The 15,224-nt window shown below is 42.4% G+C and overlaps 1 protein-coding gene across 1 annotated transcript; it reads left to right on the forward strand.

Annotated features, from left to right (window-relative positions):
* Positions 1-5,023: 5,023 nt before the first annotated feature.
* On the forward strand, positions 5,024-9,475 carry nherf4b (NHERF family PDZ scaffold protein 4b). Its single transcript, XM_028421770.1, has 11 exons — positions 5,024-5,102; positions 6,500-6,527; positions 6,825-6,889; positions 6,987-7,198; positions 7,285-7,489; positions 7,586-7,722; positions 7,853-8,057; positions 8,137-8,333; positions 8,416-8,631; positions 8,719-8,934; positions 9,013-9,475. Exons 1-11 carry the CDS (start codon positions 5,069-5,071, stop codon positions 9,043-9,045), a joined length of 1,548 nt encoding a protein of 515 aa, XP_028277571.1. The 5' UTR covers positions 5,024-5,068; the 3' UTR covers positions 9,046-9,475.
* The last annotated feature ends 5,749 nt before the right edge of the window (positions 9,476-15,224 follow it).

A 15,224-nucleotide genomic window follows, 5' to 3' on the forward strand; every position in this document is an offset into this window, starting at 1 on the left:
CATTTCACATTTTGTATGTATTATTCAGCATGGTATACTGTATACTACTGCACTGTGAGGCATTGCTCTCAGGGCACAGGTAGATAATAGGTAGTAGGTAGCAAATTCAGCTACAGTAGGAATCTATGTTTATTATCATGTTTGTTAAACAGAACGATGAACAGTAGTTTTCCCACATGATATAATACATTTATTCAAATGTAATTGTTTTGGTCAATAGCCTATTATACAACATGTGTTGGGTGTAGTGTTCACACAAGTACTCATTTCCTTTTTTCTTACATCCACAATTTCTGTTGGCAGAGGATGTAACCTTATTGCTCAATGTAAAACTGAATGCTGGGAAAGCCACCATTGAAATGAACTGACCCTTTAGCATACATCTCATTCTGATGAGCCAGCATTCGTGGCTTCTGAAGAAAGAGATATTGCAGAAAAATGAGTACATGGTATTAGCCAATCACACATTGTGATGCATGCAGAATGAAGAAAATGTCCTTAAAACGTATCCTTGCAAAAACTTGATAATGTTGTGCTGTGTTAGTCTGTAGTAAGAACACATATTCTTTTGTATTAATTTTGTATTCTTCATGATGTGGTCACTGCTCCTGCTGTGCTGGACAACATCTGGGTTGAAAAGATTTGGCCAGAGCTTTCAGAAAAAAATATGGCATCATCTGTATAAAGACATTTTTTTATAATTTATACACAGGGGTGCAAGTTGAATTTTAGAGATGCCACTCACAAATCCTTAATGTCTGATAAACATTACTAATGTAGTTGTTATTTAGGCATACATTTAGATCAAACCAGCTGTTTGTTTGTTTACTGGTAGCTTCAGGGGCAGAGTGTAGTGGTAGCCTCCTGAATAGACCATTCAGGCTGCTGTTGCCATGGATTCACAGACCAAGGAAACACAAGACACAGACACTCACAGAGGCCATGTGTGTCATGCTAAAAGAGTGGCCCTGGGACTGAAATTAGCCTCAGGTTCAATGAAAAATCTGGGGCAGCACTGTAGATCTGCAGCCTTTGCCCTTGTCTTTTTCCATTCAGATTCTGTAATAAGAAACCTCTCGTGTAGTGTGGAGCATCGCCTGCAGCTGAATGAGTGTCAAGAGAAGTCCACAGAAATAACAGCCATGCTTAGGCTTGTAAGATGTATGAAGCGTAAAAAAAGGTAACTGTCTCCTTTACAGATTTTTGAACTCAAGTACACTCCAGCGTTTTTGGCAAGGATTTGGGCACAGATGGGAGCTCTGTGTCTTGCTGTGGCTGGGAGGATCCCATTGGGGATGACTGAGAGGAACTGACACTTGGATCCGGAACAAGGATTGAAAAGATCCTTTTGGGTCGTCTGCTCTTCCTGTTTCTTTTCCTTTCCTTCTAATCGGTCCTCCTGCTTCACTTTAAGAAAGCAGATAGTGGGGAAAGTACACTATATGCACCTGCCTTTCGTGGTTTTATCTGTCTGTCCTTTAGCAGGTTTAGTTTCATGATCCATCAGTTTTTACCTCTTAATCTCACAGATACTGTAACAATATTTGGTGGAGTAATGCTTGTACAAATATTCTCGACTTGTTATATTTTCATTGACACATTTAATAACATGCTGTATATTGTGGTCTAACCTTTGAACGACAGTTCAGATGAAGTTACTAATTGACTGTGCGTCGGCCTTTGCTTCTTCCATGCACACAGAAATAGCCTATAGGTTGCCATTGGTTAGCAATGCTACTTTATGGCAGGATCAATCGTGTTAAATCCTTTTGTCGTCATCATCATGTAAAAACTGACGCAAAGCTCGGATGCTTTTGCTGTCATAGTCCTAAAACCTGAGATCTACAAAAAAAAAGGAATGAAGCATATTTTTCCAAACAAAAATAAGCCTTTGTTTTTAGTGCTTGTCGATGTCTTGGCTGGTCATCAATGATGAACAACAAATATAATCTTCTGTTATTAATTATAAATTTATGTAGGACTTCTTGCAGCACTGATAGTATTTTATTAGTGTTTTGTTTCCACCTAGTGGACGATGACTGAAACTGAAAATGAGAAACTTCAGAGCTTAAATTAGGCCTCAAATGGCACACTGATTTAAATTTAATATTTAATTATGTGGAGTATATAATATATAAATATATCATATAAAAATATATATAAAATATTTTCTTTAAGGAATGGTATTGGTGACCTAACTCTGCATCTTAAAATTACCTGAACTATTATGCCACCAGGGCAGCTCATAATTCTCTTTCATTCTTGCATTTCCAGTTTGCAAAGCACATAAATCGCACACCTTGCGATCCGCGGGGCCATCGCTGTCTCCTCTCCTATGCTCTCCTCTTGGCGTAACATTTAAGTCCTCTCCTCACATTTCCAGAGACGTACAACAAACACATGTTTACAACAGAAATTTTCTTGCTGTCAGTAGGTGGCGCTGTGACGGTATCATCCTATTAACATCTGTTCAGACTCGGGTCCATAGCAGTACTGTAAGATTTTGTCCACATTGCATGGTGTGTTGGTGGTACTGCAGAAAATACAGTGATTCTTTGTAATGGCGAATGGTCGCCCCCACCACACCGTAACACTTCTGAAAATTTTGTGTCTTGTCTCCTTTGAAGACATCAGTGGACTGTTGACATGGCAACGTACCAGGCTAAAACAAAGGGGCTACACGTTAGGGGGCGCTATAGAGCGATTTTCCCGTGTGCGCTTCAAAAGTCAGTAAATTTCAACATTTTTCAGCCCAATGCATTTTTCTACCAAGTTTGGTGAGTTTGGGGCATGTTAAGAGATAAGATAAGATAAGATAAGATAAAACTTTATTAATCCCGAAGGAAATTCTTGTGCCAGAGGTATCAAGTTACATTAAATGCAGTTAAGTACAGAGTATAAGAGTATAAGTGTCACTATAATCCAAAATAAGAGTACAGTACGCAGTATGAGCACAATATATGATACATGGATACAATATGGAGATATAAGGTGCTAAGTAAACATAAATATAGACCAGTGGAGGGAATGACAGTGATGCCTGACATGATTATCTAGCGCTTCTCCCTACAGAAAGGGGAGGAGTTATACAGTCTGATGGCTGTGCTGCTCCTCGGTAGTCTCAGTCTACTGCTGAATGTGCTCCTGTAGGACAGCAGTGTGTCGTGCAGGGGGTGAGACGTGTTGTTACGAATACTGAGGAGTTTCCTCAGTATCCTCCTCTCCGTCACCTCCACCACAGACTCCAGCTCCACTCCCAGTACCGATCCAGCCTTCCTAATGAGCTTGTTGAGTCTGTTGGTGTCGGCCGTCTTCATCCTGCTGCCCCAGCACACTACAGCATAGAAGATGACGCTGGAGACCACCGAGTGGTAAAACATCTGCAGCATGGTCTGGCAGACGTTAAAGGACCTGAGTCTCCTCAGTAGATACAGGCGACTCTGTCCCTTCCTGTATATTGCCTCTGCGTTTGTGGGCCAGTCCAGTTTGTGGTCAATGTGGACACCCAGGTATTTGTAGCTGTCCACAATGTCCACGTTGGTACCCTTGATGCTGACCGGGTTTGGGAGTGTCTGGTGCTTCCTGAAGTCCACCACCAGCTCTCTTGTCTTTGTGACATTCAGCTGCAGGTGGTTCTGTCCGCACCACTCCACAAAGCTGTCCACCACACTCATATACTCCGCCTCCCGACCTCTGCTGGTACAGCCCACAATGGCAGAGTCATCCGAGAACTTCTGCAGGTGGCAGGACTGTGAGCAGTGTCTGAAGTCCGATGTATAGAGTGTGAACAGGAATGGAGACAGTACCGTGCCCTGGGGTGCCCCCGTGCTGCTCACTATCGTGTCCGAGACGGTGTTCCTCAGCCTCACAAATTGTGGTCGACCTGTAAGATAGTTAGTGATCCAGGTGACCAGTGGGGTCTCTACCTGCATGTCCAGGAGCTTCCTATTCAAAAGGGCAGGCTGCACGGTGTTAAACGCACTGGAAAAATCAAAGAACATGATTCTAACAGTGTTACCTGCCTCCTCCAAGTAGGTGTGTGCTCTGTGCAGCAGGTAGATGATGGCGTCCTCCACTCCAATACGGGGCTGGTAAGCAAACTGCAGGGGGTCCAGCGATGGTTCCACAACAGCACGCAGGTGTTTCAGGACCAGCCTCTCCAGAGACTTCATCACATGTGAAGTCAGAGCAACTGGTCTGTAGTCGCTGTGTGTGCTTGGATGTTTGGTCTTGGGCACAGGAACAAGGCATGTTGTCTTCCACAGGGCAGGGACAGTCATCAGGCTCAGACTCAGGGAGAAGATGTGCTGGAAGACCCCACACAGCTGTGTGGCGCAGTCCCTGAGTACTCTGGGGCTGAGTCCGTCCGGTCCTGCAGCTTTTCCCGGTCGTAGGCGACTGAACTCCCTCCTCACATCTTCAGTGGTGATGGTAACTGTGGACACAGAAGAGCAGAGAGAGAGATCTGATGGGGGAGGGTGGGGGGTTGTTAATGGGAGGTGGGGTAAGGGGGGCAGGGTGATGTTATTGATGGGGAGGTGAGACTGGTTAGTGTGGTTAGGGGGGAGGGGGAGGAGGAGGAGGTACATTGTTGTTATCGACAGGTGTTAATGGTGCATCACAGGGAGGGGGAGGGTGGTCAGGGAGTGGACTATCAAACCTGTTGAAGAACAGGTTCAGCTGGTTAAGGCCCCCGAAACGGCGATCTTTGGGAGGAAAAAGGGGGGAAAATGATAACAATCCCTAGGGTTTCAATAGGGCTAAATAAATTGCTGTTTGTGTAACTTTTCTGCAGATGTTGGCACACTTATCTACACACAAGCACAGGTTGTTTTAACTTTCTGTCAGAACAGAACAGATTGATGTGTTGGAACTAATCTTGTAAAAAAAAGAGTTACTTTCAGCAACACAGCTCTTGGACACTGACATATTGTCCTATGTGTGTTCAAAATGTCACACACACAGATCAAACATTAACCCTGGTGTCCCTAAGGGGGAGGAGTCTCCCTGAGGCCAAAATAAATGTTTGGACATACAGTGCCTCAACTCTGACTGTCAGTGTGGTCGGATGGGAAAGAAACACAACATGAGACACAGTAGAGGTAAACCTTTAAATGTTTTCTTTGATTATTCTCTAAACTTCTTATGTCCATGTCATTGTTTCATTTTACTGTGCTACGTTTATGCTTCACTGCTGCACTAGGGACTAGGGATGTAATACATGTATATAATATGGATAGTATGATTTTACATATTGAACACATCTGAACATATTCAGCACAAGAAGAAAAAACGTGATGAATAATCAGTTCATTCATGTTTCAGGACAGATAGCACAGGTTACAGTAGTCAAGCTTCAGCAGTTGGTTTGTGTCTGGAGGACCTCCGTGTCCTACAACATTAAGAAAAGAAGGTTTACGATGGGGAAAAGCAAACAGTGACCCATTAGCTGCCTGTTTTATTCACTGCTCAGGAGAGCGTGATGTTAGAGCTGAATTTCCATTGGGAGAAAATAGTTTAAGAGAGGCTTTGATAAGTCATCATTCATTATAACAGTATGTTTTTATTTCACACTGTGTCACAAACCAACAAAGGACTCAGTGTCAGTGGCATGGAGGACCAGATAAGTACTGTTGCAAATAAGAAGACACAATATGTCAGCTCCAGATGTTTTCATACTTCCAAATAGCTGTTATGGTTACATGTAGAACACTATTGCATCATTGTAAATAGATGAGACTCTGGAGGTGCTGGTTTGGCTGATAACAAAGAGTGAGTTGGCAAACTGGGATATGAGAAATCTGGAATACACAAATGAAAGCTGAGAGAAACTTTAGCAAAATATTACATTTTCTGAGGCACGGGGCAAACACTTTTTCTTCTTTTTGAACAGGAGAACATTTAACATTTTTGAACATTTATAACAATAAGAAACAAATCGGCCTACAATGGACCCCTACCACCCACCATTAACTACCGGGCAGCAGGAAAGGAAAGGATGAATACAAATAATTGCAAGGGATGCCTTTACATTACAGCGCTATTTATTTAAATGCAAAAGCGTATTTACAAAAAATCACAGTTTTTATTATGTTGATGCAATACATCACGTTGCAATTAAACATTAAAAAACAAGGCATTTGACTTACACCTTTAACAGTTTTGATTTAGCTCCCTCCCCTTTCAGAGAGGACAAAGACTAAAGATAATGATATAATAATCACGTTAAGTCAAACCCTCTTTTATGGTGTCTCAGCTGATGGTTACAGTCACTCTTCACTCACTCTCACTGTCTGGTAGACAGAACAACGCAGGCGTTCACATAGCTGTAAGTTCAAATAAATATACTGTGTGATATGACTAACAGTTAACATTCATAGTGTCTGATTAGTGTTGCAGATCATGCAGACAGCATTGTGTTGGGAAAACAGTGTGATGCTGAGTATTATCCGGAGTGAGACTGACTCGTAACTAACTCACTTTGATTTGTGTTTTCCAGGTTTGGTGGATGTCATCGGTTTGACAGAGTAAGTCTGAATTAATGCTTATGCATTCTAAAATATATCTAAACATGCTTACACCTTGACAAGATGTTTATTTTAGAAAATTATGCATTTGACTTGGCTTAGATATTTGACTTTTGGAACAGAACAATCCTTAAGACTTTGGGCCCAAGATAAGGCCTACTGTGCAGAGATAATTACTGTTGTTGTCATGATAATATAGGTGTGGTTGTGTAATTACCGTCCACTATGGATTGTAAGTGTAATTGATTAAAGTGATTGTTTCATTTAATACAGTGTCTCTAATCTTTTCCTTTACAGGAAGTTTACATTCAATCCTAAAGAGGGAATAGATAACCCAGTGATGGTCCTCACAGATGGTGCAGGTATCATCCTCCTCCTCCTCCTCCTTTTGACCTGTGTAGTAAAGCGTGATGAAGGTGTGCCCCTCATCAGAGTGCTTTTCTGTCTCTCTTGGTTCAGATTCTGAGTTGACACCCAGCCCACACCTTTGCGTTCTCAAACGTGAGGAATGGGAGTGCTATGGCTTTAATCTGCGGGTGGAACGGGGGCGTCAAGGACACATAATCAGGAATGTGGCGTCAGGCGGGGTAGCAGAGCGGAGTGGCCTTCAAGACGGAGACAGGCTTCTGGAAGTTAACAGCTGCTTTGTTGATGATATTTCTCATTCTGAGGTAAGATGAGGCTCCATTATTCAAAGAACAGAAGCTGCCTTAAACATCATCATGGGATTCTGACTGGATCTAACTTTATTATTCAGGTGGCAAGGAAGATAAAGCTAAGTGGACACCAGTTATGTTTGTTAGTGTTGGATGGGGCGGGATATGAGCAGGCTGTATCTCAAGGTCAGGACCTCCAAGGTCTGGCCAAAGCCCACAACCACAAGGGCTGCAAACCTCCTAGACTCTGCCACATCAGCAGGGATCCTGTCACTGGTCTGGGCATCCACTTTACACCCATAGAAGGTAACACTTACTCCTAGTAATCGCAAAAGGTCCAAGGTTCAAGGTTAGACGTCCCAGGCGGAGTGTTTTTCTGCTCCTTCTGTTTCTGCTCTGTAGGAGAGAGAGGTCGCTTCTCAGTGAGCCTGGTGACAGGAGGTGCAGCTGAAAAGGCAGGGGTGCGTAAAGGAGATCACCTGGTGTGGATAAATGGAGCAACGGTGTCCGATCTCACCCACTCTGCTCTCACTAGAATGGTCTGTAGTATTCCTTTTACACCTACAAGTTTACTGTTTACATATTAAGGAAAAAACATATAATGATTCAACTGAAGTCATTGCATCCATACTTACATACAATAAAAAACTTTTAATAATTTTGTTTCAGCTAAAGAAATGTGGTGATAACATCACCGTCCTAGTGATTGACAATGAGAGTGAGAAGGACTACGTGCAGAGGAGGATGCCCATCATGCCCACCATGGCTGTTCCATATAACCTGCCTTATAGAGCCAGAAAACTCCACCTGGTCTCCAGGCCTGAGGGCTACGGTTTCCTCCTTCGCCTGGAGAAGACACCATCAGGACGCACATGTGAGAAGAGAAAAAACAGAGCAATGCTCAAACATTCTGGATTTTAGTTTGGATCTGATGGTGTGTTTTTGATCTATAGATCATGTTCTGCGTGAGATGGAAAGAGGCAGTCCTGCAGAGAGGGCTGGTATGCAAGATGGAGAGCTACTTCTAGAGGTCAATGGAGAGTCAGTGGAGTCACTGGAACATAAGGAGATTGTGGACAGAGTTAGACTGAGTGGACAACAAGTCTCCCTCACTACCATCACTTTTCTAGGACTAGAGTTTTACACCAAGGTGACCATCAGGTATCAAAAGCCATATCTGTCTGGAAAAGAGTAAGTTCTTATGTTGTCCTTCCTTTGTTTATGTTTTTCAGCTGGGTCTCTCTCCTCTCCTCTTCTGTGATGATGAGGATGTTGCTGAGAAAGAAGAAGAAGAGACCAGAGTCCTCACCCCTGTGGAAGTGCACTTGCCAGCAAAGGCCGCTGATGGCCCAGGCAATCCAAGAATCTGTACTGTCCAAAAAGGCCCTTTAGGGTTTGGATTTAACTTGGGCTTTGTTGCACAGAGACCCAGGACCTTCATCAGTCAGGTGGGGATGAAATGTTGTTTTCAATCCACATAGATGGCTATATTTTTGAAATGTAGGGACACATTTTGCTTTCCCTGTCCTCTGTAGGTGGCTCTTGGTGGTCCTGCGCAGAGTGCTGGACTAGCTGTGGGTGACGAAGTGATTGAAGTCAATGGACAAAATGTGGAGGAACACTACCTGGAAGATGTGATCATGCTTGTGAAAGAAGGAGGACGTTTTCTTTCGTTACTGGTCGTAGATAAGAGTAGCTGCAACAACATGAAAAAGACTGGAACACCTGCCTTAGATTTCTCTGACAAAGAGGTATGACATATTTGGCTGTGCCCGCTGACACATTTCACATTCATCATTGATAATATGTGCTCAATTGTGTCTCTGCAGGAGGAAGACAAGTATGAGATATCAATTTTGTGAGCAGCAAAGAATTCTGAAGATATTACAGATGATCCAACACAGAAGACAGTAATCAATAATATAAAGTGATTCTATTGATGACCTTTAGGGCCAGTTCAAACACTTGACAGTATTCATTGTGTTCATAAGTTAAACAATGTTTTTTCTTCTTGCACATCATTACAGTAACTTTTGTGTGGTAAAAACCTAAATCTAAATGTTAACACAATGATACACACAATAATCAATAATGTCTGTAATGTTTGTGTTTTGTTACAATATATATTTCTCTAACTAATGAACTGATTATTATTAATGTTATATCTGTATTGTTCCATTATAAGTATTATTCTTCATAATAAGTCATAATAAGATGCCTGATTCACAGGGCTGAGAACATGAATTACACAGCCTCGACAGACAGATAAAGATTAAATGGCTTGACCAATCACCCGCCTCCTTTACTGAGTCCAGAGGACAACCCAGGACTTAGAAAGTCTCTCTGTATTTTATTTTGTCCTGACTCCAGTCTTTTCAGCTAATGGAAGCATTTTTGGCATTTTTGTTCTCTGTCCTGTCAAAGAGTGACAATCTTGGTGTTAATAAAAAAAAATATAACTAGAAGTTTGATTGCAAATTTGACGTATTTCCCAAAGACGGCTGGTAGATGGCGCAGTCGTCACTGTCAGAGCCGCCGCCGCCGCCATCTTGCATGTGGCAAACAGTGGAGCGAACCCCTGTATAGACGTGTGTGTGTGTGTGTGTGTGTGGCCAGCCACCAGAGGGCGCACCAGGCTCGTATTAAAATGACAAGACCTCCACATGTACTTTTTTCTTTATAGAGGGTTGGAGAAAATCCCATGCCAAACCACAATGTCAATTAAAAGTATTATAGAGTAGAAGTGCGTGGTGTTTTTGAAATAGCTAGACAGATTCAAGATTCAAGATTCAAAGTGTTTATTGTCATATGCACAGTATAGAAACTGGTTTCCCTGTACAATGAAATTCTTACTGTGCTGCTCACATTGAATGCCATAAAGGTTTAAGAAGTCAAAGTAGAATCATTTGCAAAAGAGCAATTTGAAGAGCAAACAGGTGCAAATAAGTACACAAAAAATAAACTATGGAAGTAAATGAAGCTATATACATGTAAATGTGCATAAATGTGCATGTGTGCTACATCAGCTGTGGTGCAAATTGAGCAGAGAATGAATCATAGTGCAAAAACTGTCAAGAGGTAAACAACTGTACATGATATTAAGGTGCATAAAGAAATAAACAGATAAACAGTATTGCAGTTACTGTTACAGCATGTAAACAGGCAGTGTGTATGTGCGGGGTACAGTCCATTGGTACAGACTCCTGTCAGCTGTTGAGAAGTCTGATGGCAGAGGGGAAGAAAGAGTTCCTGAGTCTGCTGGTCCTGCACTTCACAGTCCTGTACCTCCGGCCTGAGGGGAGGAGAGTGAACGGACCTTGTTGGCGGTGGGTGCGGTCCTTGATGATGGAGGCAGCTCTCCTGTGGACTCTGCACTGGTAGATGCTCTGCAGAGAGGGCAGAGGAGTCCTGGTGATCTTAGACGCAGTCTTCACCACTCTCTGCAGGCATTTGTGGTCCCTGCGTTTGCGTTTACAATATTCATGTAACAACATGACAAATGTGTTTACAACAAAACCACTAGACAATGATAGATGAAATGTAATTTCACTTTTGTAGCATCTTTACATCAGTAAACAATGATGCTGCTGCAGCCTTGAGGAGAATAAAGAATAGAATTGAATAAAATAGAATAGGCGTGTGTTGCCATTGTTACATGCCACACTGAAATGTATTGCTTCTGATAATCACTACAAATAAATGTGTACTTATCTTTTGCAGCCCTGCTGGAGTTTCTGTAAAAAAGAACAAGAAATATAAGTTAATGAGTGACCTCCACAATAGGAAACACTTCTTACTTATCTGAGTTCTTATAATAATAAATAAATGCACTTATCTGTGTTGGTGGTGTGTGCTTCTGCCTCTGTTCTCCCTAAAGGATGATGAAGGAACAGAACAGTTAATAACATCATCAAACATGTAGAAACATGAGAATTATTGATCAGGGTAAATATTATAGAAATAAATGTGTACTTATCTTTTGCAGCCCTGCTTGCTGAAAGAAAGAAAATGAGGTGATTATCAATGAGGTGAACATAACAAGACATCAGTGAATATGTGCTAATAAAATACAGAATGTTCTGTAAATATGAACTTATCCTTAGAAGAAGAGGGCTCACTGTACATGCTGGCTGTCTCTCTGGGTCTGTCTCTGTTTCCCGTTCTCTACAAGACAAACAATTAAAAAAGAGCATTAATAATGTGACTTATTGATGTGTAGAGAACATGAAAACATCACAGATGAATGGATACTTATCTTTTTGAAGAAGAGGGCTCTCCATGCATCCTGACGGCTTTTCTTCTGGTCTTCACGTCTCCTCTCTTTCTGAAAGACAAATGTTAGACAGACAAAACTGTGTTTGGTACAACTTCTTGTAAACGATGTAAAATAATAAACATTAATCTTGATAATCATAACTCACAATGCAGATGGTGTCTCCTCCTCAGCCCCCTCTTCTTCTTCTTCCTCCTCCTCCTCTTTCCTAGAAACAAAGTGCAGAAACACAAAGGAAGCAGTTCATACATTTTCTGGAATAATGTGAAATAAATAACAAGTATAACAATTATTTCTTAAAGTCTACTATACAATACCATTAGTATCTAAGGAAAATAAAAACAGATAAACAATAACAGCAATAACAACTTAACTATGTGTGTGTGTGTGTGTGTGTGGTGTCACAGTCTTAGGGGTTTTGGTGGTGGTCCAACGGGGCTGGTCTCCGCGGCCTTCCTCCTGGTGCTGGGTGGGTTCTTGAACCGGCAGAGGACTGACATCTCTACAATGCCATCTGGACCATAGTCTGTCACCCTCCACCGGTTCTCCATCTTGGTCCCATCACTGAGGTACACAAGTGAGATGACTCTGGTGACAGTGAGTCCATCCACCTCCAATGTACGGACAGAGTTTCTCCTGTCCCCCATCAGCAGTCTCACATCAACCCTGTCAGGGAGACGTGCTGTCACAATAGGCCTGACAGCAGCTCCCGCAGGCGGCGGCAAAATGCCCGCAGCTGGTCCCCCAATAAGCCGATCAGGAGGGGTGTTCTCCCTTTGGTACTGCCGCTGGTCCAGGGTAAAGGGGTAGACCAGCGGCTGTGATGCTCCAAATCCCTCAAAAGGGATGACGGGAAAGCAGCTGCTTCCTGTGACGAGGTTGTGGTACAGGCTGGGGATGGTCTCAGTCATGGACTGGGTGGCTGCCCTGGTCAGAGGTCGATTCCTTAAGTTGGTGAGGATCAACTCATTGACCTTCACTATGCAACCTGCAAGGAAACAAAAGGAAAAACCAAAGACACCTTTTAGTCATTAAGGACACAAAAACAAGCAGAAGTCCTATTTTCACTGTGAATGCTAACAGAGCATTTATTGTAAAGAGCTTCTGATCCAGACCAGGTTTAGTTTGTTATTCAGTATTTGTACATAAACAACAAATTCTAACATCTCAAAGTGATTGATCATATAAACTGAGGCCACCACACAATGTTTGGAGCATTTACAGTGAGCTGCAGTTTTGAATGGTATGAATGTATAATTACTGCACTGACTACATGACATGATAAACATTATATCCACATATTATTCTGAATGTTGTTCAGGTCTCTGTGTGCGGCTCTGTGTGTCAAAATGATCTGTGCTGACTGAACTTAGCTCTTAGCTAAACCTAGCTGTTACTCTGAGGACATGGAAACTCTGCTAAAGAGTTAACTTTTCAAAATCCGTCATTTTTATGCTGTAATCCAGCACAAACAACAAAAACATGTAAACTAAGCTTTTATGTTCAAACCGGGTTAACCACGCTGAGTCTCCATGCAGACAGGCAGAGAACTGAACTTTAGCATTTCTCCAAAAAAACGGCCTGGTCGCCATCTTGGCTCATCACTGTCAATGTAAAGAACCCTAAGGTGATCAGGAACTTCTCCCAGGGAGAATCCATCCTCCCTGCAGACGACGAAGACGATGATCTGTGGAAATCTCTGCCGACAGCTCTCAGATGAACAGCACTTGCTCTGGACGTTGGCGGTAGATGCGCTTCAGTCTGTAGCTCAGGTGCGAATAAAGTTCAAAAGTGCGGCCGGCTACTTATAGGGACCCGTCACTATGGTGACACGTTGTATTTTGATGCTTTAAATAAAGCGCTTTACTCAAATACATTATGTCTGAATGCTAAGTAATTTAAATGATCAACTGTCAATGTGTGTTTTCTTCATTGAGACACTTGCTCATTTATACATATTTATATATATATATATATCTTTAGTACTTTTTAGTAGTAACATAATAAAATCACTGGTGTGTTTTAAGATTAAACGTTTAATGACCGTGTGTGTGTGTGTGTGTGTGTGTGTGTGTGTGTGTGGGGTGTGTGTAAGCAGTGATGGTAAACTTAATGAATAACAATGACATATTAATAGTGATATAATAATAGTCAATGAGTTATCTGTAAAGAGGCAGGTAATATAAACATACAATGGATCAATTAATAAAGTTATTATATACAGGGATTACATGGGATGAGAAAGGAAGAATAACACAGAAGGAAGGAGAAAGAGGACTCAAAGAGGAGAAAGAAAAGGAGGCTCAAACAGAAAGGATAATCGATAAAAAATGACATAAATAAGAATAGAAAAGTATCTAGTAACTATCTGACTGGCAGACCACAGTATGTAGCCTACAGTGCTGTATGTCTGACAGACTGATCAGCCACACGGGGCTCCACAGGGGACCGTCCTCTCTCCCTTCCTCTTCACTCTCTATACCACAGACTTTCAACTACTGCACAGAGACCTGCCACCTCCAGAAATTCTCTGATGACTCTGCAGTGGTTGGATGTATCACTGGTGGTGATGAGAGGGAGTACAGGTCCGTGGTGGATAACTTTGTCACCCTGGAGCGAGAGCAACCACCTACTGCTCAATGTGACAAAGACAAAGGGAACTAGTGGTGGATCTGAGGAGGACAAAGGCTCCAGTGACCCCTACCAGATTAAAGGGCTCAGTGTGGAGGTGGTGGAGGAGTACAAATACCTGGGAATGTACTTGGACAACTGGACTGGAATAAGAACGTGGACACTGTTTACAGGAAGGGCCAGAGTCGCCTCTACTCTCTGAGGCAGCTGAGGTCCGTCAACATCTGCAGGACGATGATGAGGATGTTTTATGAGTCTGTGGTGGCCAGTGCCATCATGTATGCTGTTGTCTGCTGGGGAAGCAGTCTGAGGGTGAGGGACATAAACAGACTCAACAGAATCATCAGGAAGGGCGGCCATGTTGTAGGAGAGGACCTGGACTCTCTGACAGAGGTGTGTCAGAGGAGGATGTTGTCCAAAATAAAGGCCATACTGGACTGTCCCTCCCACCGCTCCACACTGTGCTGACCAGCTATAGGAGCTCGTTCAGCAACAGACTCCGACTCCCACGATGCACCACTGAGAGACACAGGAAGTCATTCCTGCCTGTCTCAATCAAACTACTGAACTCTGAACTGTAACAGTCACTCAGACACTGTCCATTCACACTGGTACATTCATGTCAGGCTCTTTACTATGTAAAGGTTTATACAGTAGTATGTTCTTTAGGTAACAACTCAGGGATTAAATGCTGTCTAGGTATTTAGATATTTATTATATATTTCTGTTTCATATTTCCAATTCACTTTTATTCTATGTGTCTGTAACAAACAAGAATTTCCCCTCGGGGATAAATAAAGTATTTCTGATTCTGATCTGATTCTGATTAGTGCCTGTTGTATGGATTCACATCTCCTGTGCTGGTAAACACAAACTTTAAGTGCACAGAAATGAGAAGACTTCTCATAGCCTGCATCTGATGTATACCCATACAAAACCTCCATTCTACAGGGCCGAGCAGCCCAAACACTGCTCTTCCTTCGACTTGATGGGTCTGATGCAAAGTGACAAATACGACTGTGAACTACTATACTGGCAGCAGATGGAACAGCCACTGGCTCCTGAGAGATTGTACTGCAGTTTTGTGGTCAAACCTTTTGGTGTAACAGGTTTACACATAAATAGCTCTTAATGATG

This window comes from Parambassis ranga, chromosome 14 (genome assembly GCF_900634625.1).
Source record: "Parambassis ranga chromosome 14, fParRan2.1, whole genome shotgun sequence".
NCBI classification, from domain to species: domain Eukaryota; kingdom Metazoa; phylum Chordata; class Actinopteri; family Ambassidae; genus Parambassis; species Parambassis ranga.

What these genes read in the sequence shown, in the direction of transcription:
- nherf4b (XM_028421770.1), top strand. Translation starts at nt 5,069, where the DNA reads ATGGGAAAGAAACACAACATGAGACACAGTAGAG. An exon ending in GACTAGAGTTTTACACCAAG is followed by an intron (nt 8,334 to 8,415) that starts GTGACCATCAGG and finishes TATGTTTTTCAG; the next exon opens with CTGGGTCTCTCTCCTCTCCT. An exon ending in TAGATTTCTCTGACAAAGAG is followed by an intron (nt 8,935 to 9,012) that starts GTATGACATATT and finishes GTGTCTCTGCAG; the next exon opens with GAGGAAGACAAGTATGAGAT.